The sequence below is a fragment of the Oncorhynchus mykiss genome, chromosome 21 (genome assembly GCF_057628025.1).
Source record: "Oncorhynchus mykiss isolate SJ-2025 chromosome 21, ASM5762802v1, whole genome shotgun sequence".
Lineage (NCBI taxonomy): Eukaryota > Metazoa > Chordata > Actinopteri > Salmoniformes > Salmonidae > Oncorhynchus > Oncorhynchus mykiss.
Genome location: NC_143042.1, coordinates 39,834,752 through 39,845,671, shown reverse-complemented (window position 1 = coordinate 39,845,671; position 10,920 = coordinate 39,834,752). Strand labels below are relative to the sequence as shown.

Below are 10,920 nucleotides of genomic sequence, written 5' to 3'. Positions count from 1 at the left end.
AAAAAAAAACCTTCCAAGATAGCTGTATCCTATCTACAATGTACCATGATCTAGGTGTATCCTATCTACAATGTACCATGATCTAGCTGTATCCTTTCTACAATATACCATGATCTAGGCGTATCCTATCTACAATGTACCATGATCTAGCTGTATCCTATCTACAATGTACCATGATCTAGCTGTATCCTATCTACAATGTACCATGATCTAGCTGTATCCTATCTACAATGTACCATGATCTAGCTGTATCCTATCTACAATATACCATGATCTAGGTGTATCCTATCTACAATATACCATGATCTAGGTGTATCCTATCTACAATGTACCATGATCTAGCTGTATCCTATCTACAATGTACCATGATCTAGCTGTATCCTATCTACAATGTACCATGATCTAGCTGTATCCTATCTACAATAGACCATGATCTAGGCGTATCCTATCTACAATGTACCATGATCTAGCTGTATCCTATCTACAATGTACCATGATCTAGGTGTATCCTATCTACAATGTACCATGATCTAGGTGTATCCTATCTACAATGTACCATGATCTAGGTGTATCCTATATACAATGTACCATGATCTAGGTGTATCCTATCTACAATATACCATGATCTAGGTGTATCCTATCTACAATATACCATGATCTAGGTGTATCCTATCTACAATATACCATGATCTAGGTGTATCCTATCTACAATGTACCATGATCTAGCTGTATCCTATCTACAATGTACCATGATCTAGCTGTATCCTATCTACAATATACCATGATCTAGGCGTATCCTATCTACAATGTACCATGATCTAGGCGTATCCTATCTACAATGTACCATGATCTAGCTGTATCCTATCTACAATGTACCATGATCTAGGTGTATCCTAGCTACAATGTACCATGATCTAGGTGTATCCTATCTACAATGTACCATGATCTAGCTGTATCCTATCTACAATGTACCACGATCTAGCTGTATCCTATCTACAATGTACCACGATCTAGCTGTATCCTATCTACAATGTACCACAATCTAGCTGTATCCTATCTACAATGTACCATGATCTAGGTGTATCCTATCTACAATGTACCATGATCTAGGTGTATCCTATCTACAATGTACCATGATCTAGCTGTATCCTATCTACAATATACCATGATCTAGCTGTATCCTATCTACAATGTACCATGATCTAGCTGTATCCTATCTACAATGTACCATGATCTAGGTGTACCATGATCTAGGTGTATCCTATCTACAATGTACCATGATCTAGCTGTATCCTATCTACAATGTACCATGATCTAGCTGTATCCTATCTACAATGTACCATGATCTAGGTGTATCCTATCTACAATGTACCATGATCTAGCTGTATCCTATCTACAATGTACCATGATCTAGGTGTATCCTATCTACAATGTACCATGATCTAGGTGTATCCTATCCACAATGTACCATGATCTAGGTGTATCCTATCTACAATGTACCATGATCTAGGTGTATCCTATCTACAATGTACCATGATCTAGCTGTATCCTATCTACAATGTACCATGATCTAGGTGTATCCTATCTACAATGTACCATGATCTAGGTGTATCCTATCTACAATGTACCATGATCTAGGTGTATCCTATCTACAATATACCATGATCTAGGTGTATCCTATCTACAATATACCATGATCTAGATGTATCCTATCTACAATATACCATGATCTCCATCTATCCCTTTAGGCACCAGAAAAATGTTTATAGTTTTATTTGCTTGACATCTACATAAGTGGGGTCATTTCAGGAGCTGTGGATGAAAAATAGTTGAAAGGTAAGGGAAATGTTTCCCATTTTAGCTCCGGCAGAATGACATCTCTACTGAAGGGGTTCAAGAAGGATGTCAACCTCTAAAACAGTTAGGAGCCCTCAGGCATTTTCAGTAGGGAAAATGGACTACCCTTTACATACTCCCTCTTCACCGTTTCCTCCTTTCCATTGACAGTGGCCATGTAGCTGTTACAGCATCGTCGCCATCCTGTGGTATACACTCAGCATTACATGTCAACTATATCAGACATTGCGTTAGGCTTAGCCCAGCGTTTCTCAAACCGGGTCCTGGGGACCACGCACTTTTTGGTTTTTGCCATAGCACTACACAGATGATTCAAATAATGAACTAATCATCAAGCTTTGATTATTTGAATTAGCTGTGTAGTGCTTGGGCATAAAAACTAAATGTGCACCCTTTGGGGTCCCCAGGAACGAGTTTAGGAAATGCTGGCTTAGCCCTTAGCCTCTGCCGAATCCTCAGGCCAACAACCGGATGTTCCGGTTTTCAGGGCAAACGGAAAGAGAGCCTGTGACACGACTACCGCTTTTGTATTTTAATAAGGTAACACTCCATCTTAACTCCTCCAACAGGTGTAGACTTTACCGGGAAATGCTTACTTTACGAGCCCATTCCCAACAATGTCAAAAAGTACAAAACATTTGCAAAAACATTTTTTTAAAGGAAAAGGTAACCATAAAATTACAATAACGAGGAGGAGGAGTACCGGTACAGAGTCAATGTGAAGGAGTACAAGGTAGTTGAGATAATACGTACATGTAGGTAGGGGTAAAAGTAACTAGGCAATCAGGATAGATAATAAACAAAGTAGCAGCATATGTGAAGATTGTGAAAATGTGTCTATGTGTGAGTGTGAGTGTGTATGTGTGTGTGAGTGTGAGTGAGCGTGTGTGAGCGTGTATGTGTGTGTGTGAGCGTGTATGTGTGTGTGTGAGTGTGTGTGTGTGAGCGTGTTGTGTGTGAGCGTGTATGTGTGTGTGTGAGCGTGTGTGTGTGCGTGTGTGTGAGCGTTTGTGTGTGTGAGTGTGTGTGTGTGTGAGTGTGTATGTGTGTGAGCGTGTATGTGTGTGTGTGAGCGTGTGTGTAGGTGAGCGTGTATGTGTGAGCGTATGTGTGTGAGCGTGTGTTGTGTGTGTGTGTGAGCGTGTGTGTGAGTGAGGATGTGTGTGTGAGAGCGTGTGTGTGTGTGAGCGTGTATGTGTGAGTGTGTGTGTGTGAGCGTGTATGTGTGAGTGTGTGTGTGTGAGCGTGAGTGTGTGTGTGTGTGTGTGTGAGCGTGTGTGTGTTTTGTGTGTGCTGTGTGTTGTGTGTGTGTGTGTTTTGTGTGTGTGTGTGTTGTGTGTGTGTGTTGTGTGTGAGCGTGTGTGTGTGTGTTGTGTGTGAGCGTGTGTGTGTGTTGTGTGTGAGCGTGTGTGTGTTGTGTGTGAGCGTGTGTGTGTTGTGTGTGAGCGTGTGTGTGTTGTGTGTGAGTGTGTGTGTGTGTGTGAGCGTGTGTGTGTTGTGTGCATAGAGCTGCTGCAAGAGGGTCTGTGCATAAAAAAGGGGGTCAATGCAAATAGTCCAGGTAGCCATGTAACTATTCAACAGCCTTATGGCTTGGGGGTTGAAGCTGTCCAGGAGCCTTTTGGTCCCAGACTTGGCGCTCCTGTACTGCTTGGGGTGCACAGTGATGTAGTAAAGTACTTAAGTAAAAAATATTTAAAGCACAACTTAAGTAGTTTTTTGGAGTATCTGTACTTTAGTATTTTTGCCAACTTTTACTTCACTACATTCCTAAAGAAAATAATGTACTTTTTACTCCATACATTTTCCCTGACACCCAAAGTACTAGTTACCTGCAGGGACCTACTAGTTACCTACTAGTTACCTACAGGGACAATTATCCAATTTACACACTTATCAGGAGAACATCCCTGGTCTTCCTTACTGCCCCTGATCTGGCAGACTCACTAAACACAAATGCTTTGTTCGTAAATTATGTCTGAGTGTTGTAGTGTGCCCCTGGCTATCCTCAATAAAACATTGATGGTGCTTTTCATTTTAGCAATTCCATTAACTTTTGATACTTAAGTATATTTAAAACAAGAGGTCCTGGGTTGCATGGAGCTGGTCTATATGCACTACCCTCTGTAGCACCTTATGGTCAGATTCCAAGCAGTTTCCTTACCAAGCACGGACGCAGGCAGTCAAGGTGCTCTCAATTAAGGTAAGCAGCGAGAACCCTGCTAACTGAGCTGGAGAAAACGTTGAGCTCTGCAAATTTCCAACGAAGCTAAGCATTGGAGCGAAACGTTGTCTAGAGGCTCTGGTCAAGCGACCGCATACAACTGCAGATTGACGATGGCGGCATTTTCCGAGCTAAACTGACCAAGGCGTACCTCCAACAACAGATAATGCCTTGCATAATTCTGCCCCCAAATCATTTTAATGTATCTTACACAGTGGCATGTGAGCTATTTAGGTGAGCGCTGATGCCGCCCGTGATAAGCAGTGCCCACTTATAAATATTTTGCTTGTCCAAGCCGAGCGCGCCTCTCCAGGTTGCTGTTGGAGGTGACCAGCTGTGGCGCTCAACCAACTTTCGGTTAAAAATAATGGTCTAACATAAACCATGTACCATATAGCCTACGTTAGAAAGAGTATATGGCATTTTCTGTAGCCTACAGACTGGAGTGGATGTGAAAATTAGACAATGTCACGAGACACGTTTGACATAATGCACGTTTCTTTGATCAAACAGCCTAACCTAAATGGCTCCGAGTCAAATAAAAAAATGCGCTTTGATGTGAATATGGCAAGTTAAAAAACGTGATATCCTTAAAAAAAGACAGGTAAAAAAAAAATGACAGTATGGAATGGAAAACCAGGCTCCTCACAACTGCTGTCTATGAGTTTCACCCAGTAGGCTAAATTGTTATGATAATCAGTAGTTTCAAGTTTTGTATCCTTCAATTCCAGACCGGCCTCGATTTCAACATCCATGAACCGGGACAAATCTGAACCAATCATCGACATCTGTTTCACAAGTTTGGACAGCACAGTAGATGAAAGCAGAGTACAGTAAAGACAAGTATAGTTCAGTACAGTATAATGTACTGCATTGTACCCTACTTTACTCTTCATTAAGATGTCTTTTCATGTTTTTTTCAGTACCGAAAATGAACCTGATTTCAACATCCAGAAAATACGTATTTTAAACGTCCGGAAAATACATATGTTCAACTTTCGTTAGGAACCTAAAATTAACCTAACTTCAAAGTCTGGAAAAATAAATATTTTAGACTTATTTTCAATGTTATTTTGCTTGTGACTGTTCTAGTTTCGCAGGGGTATTGGCAAAGACATTTGTCTCACCTAGGGCGGTAGAACGCACAAGACCGCGCGCACACAGACACACACACACATGACAGAAACTTTGCAGTGGCCACAAAGAGGATGTGAGTCGGACAGTGTGTGGCCGGGGCCAGGATCAGTTGCCATGGCTTCGGTGTAACGGAAATCAGCATCTGAAATAGCGTGAGCTAGATGCATCAACTGTGTGAAAGAAAATATCAAAATAACCTACCACAGACCAGTTTGATATTTTATCAGAATGTATTATAAAAGCACCATAGAAACTTTGAAAATTCCAACAATAGACCCAGAACACCAATATCAAGTTAAAAACTGTACATGATTTGATAAAACGGTGAATGAAGCTATATGGGGCGGCAGGGTAGCCTAGTGGTTAGAGCGTTGGACTAGTAACCGAAAGGTTGCAAATTCATAATCCCCGAGCTGACAAGATACAAATCTGTAATTGAAAATAAGAATCTGTCCTTAACTGACTTGCCTAGTTAAATAAAGGTTAAATATATATATGAGACGTTCGTTTTGAAAATACCAAAAACATCATTCTCGAGCTGGATCTAAAAAAACTCAGTATAAGTATCATACAAAGAAGACATAGGCTGAACAAACAAGTTAAACATCCAACCATTTCATGCAGATGAATTACCTGACGCATGAAAAAAGTCACGACCTAGCTATGGAAACACGAAATGCCGGTGTTGTGCCGGAATCGCGTTCGTCATTGCTGCGACTTGCTTGCTAGTTGAGATTTCAACTCTTCACTCAGTTTTCGGTTTGGCTATTTGTTTCAAGTGTATATGGCGGTTTTAGCTTGTATGGCGCCCTGGGAGAACCCCCCCTTCAGCGCCCGCGCCCCCTGCAAGATGCCGCCCGTTCCTAAATCCGCTACTGATTTGTATTAGTTTATAAATACATCTCTTTGCCAAAATTCGTCATCTCTCCCATGTCTCATTCGAATAGTATTTTTGAAAGTGCAAGGATAATAATTCAGCCATAGTTGTTCTGAAATGTTTATTCCTTGCCAACATTTTACTCCCTCCTCTGTTTAATTATAACACACATACATTGATTATTAATTTCAGTTGCCTGACGTGAAGTTTGTTCTATAGAAAGTATTTGACTCTGATATGTGTGTATGTGTGTGTGTGTGTGGGGGGGGGGGGGGGGGGGTGTTCTGTACAATCTTATACTGACTGACAAGACAGTTTGTTCGTTCGACATGGTGGGATACTTTTATGGCGGTGAGAAATGGCGGTGGAAACGTTTTCTGCGCAAATATTGATATAATAACCATCATATCGAAGTAAATTTGTGGGTCATGAAATTATATGTTGTGTGGTTCTCCCACTACGTCTCCCACTACGTCTCGGGAAAGCATGCAGTTTATTTGGCTACAGATTAAATAAATTATGAACTTCACAGGGTGGTGAATGTACAAGGTGTTGGCTTGCTTGCTCCTATACAATTACCATCGAGGGTCTTATTGAGATAACGAACGATGATTAGGTTTGACCAATACAAATAATATCGCTCTTATTCATAATAATCTCATAATAGGTAGCCTACCCGCACTGTATCTGCTAGGTGTTGGCTAGAGCGCATGTGCCAAGACCAACTCGGGTACGTTTGCTATTCAATGCAACAGTTTTTGTGACTAATTATCAGCAGAGTTGAAAATGCGATAGAAATTGTATTTTTCATTCGGTACATGGGAATTTAACCGTAAAATATATTTTTACGTGCACTACGTCGTCACGCACAGGATTGTATCCTCATAAAGTCAGTCAAACATATCTGGTGGGAAAATGCGCATATTATTTTATGCAGATTTTATCATATTTACATGAAAATCTGTCGAAAATTTGATGCAAACCTAGCTACTGTCAAACCAATCGTAAATACATTTTTACCCACTGCTCAACTTCTTCCCTCTTTTGCACTTCTCACGTTTCTCTCTCTTTCGAGACACATGCCACAACATACAAAGGAGGCTTTCACATATGAATGGCAAATAAATGTTTTTAAAAACCGTTACATTTTCGCTCAAAAGCTGTTAAATAAAATACATAAGATGCAATGGAAATGCCTGGAAAGACAAAAGTGATTTAACACATGGAAAGAGTCAAACGTTCTCTTTCTTCAACTCATCCTCGACTAGTGCAATCCTTTCTTCTGACCGATGGTCTGGTAGGTGTCTGCAGAATGAGGAGTCAATCCCTGAGATATTTGAGAGAGAGATAGAGAGAGCGAGAAAAAATATAATTAAGCAAGGACCTACAATTGAAATTTCACACATCAACTAAGATCACCATCACCAACTCACCGTATAGATGCTCTCCTCTGCATTCTGTGTCAAGAGTGAAAGAGAAACACCATTACAAAACACAAACACTGAGGAAAATGACTAAATCACTATTCATGCAACATCTTGAAACAGGATGCGCTTGTGTGTGAGTACAGGTGGTGGCATTTTTTGTTGTTGTAGAAAGTGTGTGAAAAATAAACTATTAGGTTTAATGTTTGTCAGGAAATCCCTCCCTGCCCCCAACCGACTGTAAAGCTGTAGTTGTGTTTGTCTGCGTTGTACAGGACTAGAAAATGGTTTGGAGCATATCTCACATTACATTGATTTGATCCCCGGCCAACTGCAGGGGCTCGTTTTCATGTATCTGGGTGCCATAAGGGCTTGTTTAATGGGGTTTAACAGTGTAGATCATGTTACTGTGGCTTTCTCACCACTGGCTTTGCTGTCCCAGTCACCGGAGCCATCTGTGGGAAATACTGAGTGTTGAAAGATAGAGGTAAGACAGACAGATGAAACTGAATCAACCCCAAGCTGTTCTAGGCATTTGTGCAGATCTGAAACGATTGGATGGGTTGGATAAGTATAAGCAATATGGTGAAAATTTCACCTAACCTTCCAGAGGACAAGGTGGAGCTACTACCATAGTTTATATACCCATAGTCATACTGCAGAGAACATTGTTTTTTAGATCAGTGTTTATACCTATCCATGTCTTTCAGATCTACAGTGCCTTCAGAAGGTATTCATACCGTTGGACTTATTCCATTTTGTTGTTACAGCCTGAATTCAAAATGGAATCAATAGTTTTGTTTCTCTCACCCATCTACTGTACACACAATACCTCGTAATGACAGTGAAACCTTGTTTAGAATTGTTTAGCTAATTTATTGAAAATTAAATACAGAAATCTCATTTACATAAGTATTCACAGTCCTTTGCTATGACACTCCAAATGGAGTTCAGGTGTATCAAATTTCCTTTGATCATCCTTGAGGTGTCACTACAACTTGATTGGAGTCCACTTTTGGCCAATTCAACTGTTTGTACATGATTCAGAAAGAAACACCTGTCTACATAAGGTCCCACAGTTGACAGTGCATGTCAGATCAGAAACTATACAATGAAGTCCAATGAACTGTCTGTAGATCTCCACAATATAATTGTGATGAGGCATATACAGTATCTGGGGAAAGGGTATAAAACAATTTCTAGAGTGTAGAAGGCAGCTGTACCTTGATCCTGCAGTATAGCACGGTAAGGATGATACCGTACAGAAACAAGATGGCGTCTAGGATGTAGCAGATCTGAGGCTCAACCAGGGCCGCTGAGGACAGAGGAGAAGAACTGCTATTTACAGGATGGTCCTCTGAGGTTTGACCACCAATTTAGTCATTTAGCAGATGCTCTTATTCAGAGCGACTTACAGTGCATGTAACTAAGGTTGGTAAAAACAACCAGACTATCAGTTATCGCAAGTGACCACCAGTAATCGGTCTGTCGCGCAGATCTCAGTCATCTTTCCTTACCTGTTTGGCTGGTACAGTACCTACCTACTCCTATCCACAACATGTCAAAAATGATCTTGGTTAATATCATTCTGTTCTGACAAATAGGCATATCTTCAAATTGAGTGTTTAAATTGAAAATGTGATTATTTTATCTTTATCAGTTTGGTGTGTGTGTGTGTGTGCAAGTGTGAGGTGGGACTAGGGTGATGTGGTTGATTTATCTATCTATGATCTCTTTTGGTTTCCCTACCTCATATCTGTGAACCTCAGAAAATATGTTGATTTAAATAGAGAACGCTATGTGCAAGAAAACACTATGGAGAACACTGAAATGTGTACTGTATATGCATGCATATAGGTGCAGTACAACTACACTGATGCTTAGACATAGTGTACGCTTCTGTGTACGTGTGTGTGTGGACCATGCAGATGGTGCTGACGTTTCGTCAGTGCATACAGTGCCGTGAAAAAGTAATGCCATCACTTTCTTCAGTATCTAATGTTAGAGGACCAATGTGGCCACTGCTTTGCTTCTGCGGTCCCAGAAAGGGCTCCAAAACAATAAGAATTGAGCCCTATCCCCCTTTTTTTAGTTGTTACACACGGTCCATCACACCAATAGTTCATCATACCAATTACCACTGACATCGTTTTGCCCTCTATATTGAGAATATCAGAATCACCTACACTACACCAATATACAATATTTTTTTTGCGCCAAATGAAGTTTGGTTATAATGAAAAATCTATTTCTAAAACCAGGTTAAAACAGTCATGAGCAAAACCATTTACAGACAGGAAAAGCTGATTTACTTTGTTCTTTCAGGAAGGAGAAATTATGATGCCCACTTCAACAATTATTGTAAACGTGTCGCTACAGGGTTTCTATCAACAAAATAGTTGATTATTCATAATATGACAAATAATATTCGACGAGTTCCAAATACCAGTACATCACATTCAAATATTTTCACTGACGGACTTATGTCAGTCTTCAGTAAAAAGATTTGAACGTGATGTATCGGCATTTGTAACTCAAACTACGTTAATTGCTGGACTCCCTGAGATCTGGGCCCGTTTCAACAAAGCATCTCAGTGTAGGAGTGCTGATCTAAGATCCGTTTTGCCTTGTAGATCATAATAAGATTATATGGTCAGATCCTAGATCAGCACTACTTTGAAATGCTTTGTGGACATGAGCCCTGATCTCAACCATGGGACTCACCATGATACTTTATAATTGACTTGACTTTAAAATATTTCCTCCAGTGGAAGACCAAATTTAGTTGGGAGTTATACTAATCAAAAAGTTAAACTCATGTTAATCCCACAAAAAAATAACACTTTCATTAGCACAGGTCAACAACCAAACATCAAGAGGTTTGTACTTATCAAACTCCAGACTCACCAGCGCTGCCAAAGCTCAACCACAGAGGAAGAGCTGAAAGAACCTGGAATCTGCCTCCCATTGTCACTGCAACAAGGATACAACAGGACACACCACAACAGTAGGCAGCGGCAACAAGCTCTTTTTACCAGACGTCAGACTGCTCAGTCAGTAACCAGCACATCGGTTTAGCAGGGCTGACGAGTCGGTTGGTTAAGTGTGGTGATGACGCAGTGTTACAAAGAAAGCCAGGGTAGAGCAGCAGGGGGAAGTTGTGGTCGAGCTCAGTCCATTTTCTATGATCAGACCACTCCCCTGTCTGTGGGCCTGCACACAGCGTTGGAGGAAGGACAGACTGAAAGACCTAGAATGCTTCGGGTTCTGTCGACTTACTCTATCTTTACCACATGTTGGTTGTGCAACATGGTGTTTTGAAAACGGAAATAACATTGAGCTATGACTTCCCTGAAGTTCTTACTGTATGTTTCTTAACTACAAAAGATACTGAGTGAAAT

At 40.6% G+C, this 10,920-nt stretch overlaps 1 protein-coding gene across 2 annotated transcripts; it reads right to left on the bottom strand.

The window, feature by feature from the left end:
• Positions 1-5,429: 5,429 nt before the first annotated feature.
• Positions 5,430-10,825, bottom strand: fcer1g (Fc fragment of IgE, high affinity I, receptor for; gamma polypeptide). Of its 2 annotated transcripts, none has more exons than XM_021577970.3 (5): positions 10,427-10,825; positions 8,743-8,834; positions 7,942-7,986; positions 7,529-7,552; positions 5,430-7,422 (listed from the first exon to the last, which is right to left on the bottom strand). In XM_021577970.3, exons 1-5 carry the CDS (start codon positions 10,485-10,487, stop codon positions 7,360-7,362), a joined length of 285 nt encoding a protein of 94 aa, XP_021433645.1. In that variant the 5' UTR covers positions 10,488-10,825; the 3' UTR covers positions 5,430-7,359. The 2 variants fall into 2 exon arrangements, with proteins under 2 accessions (XP_021433645.1, XP_021433646.1); XM_021577971.3 differs by having other exon boundaries at positions 7,942-7,974; positions 10,427-10,791.
• Between the last annotated feature and the right edge of the window lie 95 nt (positions 10,826-10,920).

Excerpts from the sequence above, each read along its gene's own strand:
- fcer1g (XM_021577970.3), bottom strand. The coding sequence starts at position 10,487 with ATGGGAGGCAGATTCCAGGTTCTTTCAGCTCTTCCTCTGTGGTTGAGC. Across the intron at positions 8,835-10,426 it reads GTTGAGCTTTGGCAGCGCTG|CGGCCCTGGTTGAGCCTCAG; the intron begins GTGAGTCTGGAG and ends CTCTGTCCTCAG. Across the intron at positions 7,423-7,528 it reads CAGAGGAGAGCATCTATACG|GGATTGACTCCTCATTCTGC; the intron begins GTGAGTTGGTGA and ends CAAATATCTCAG.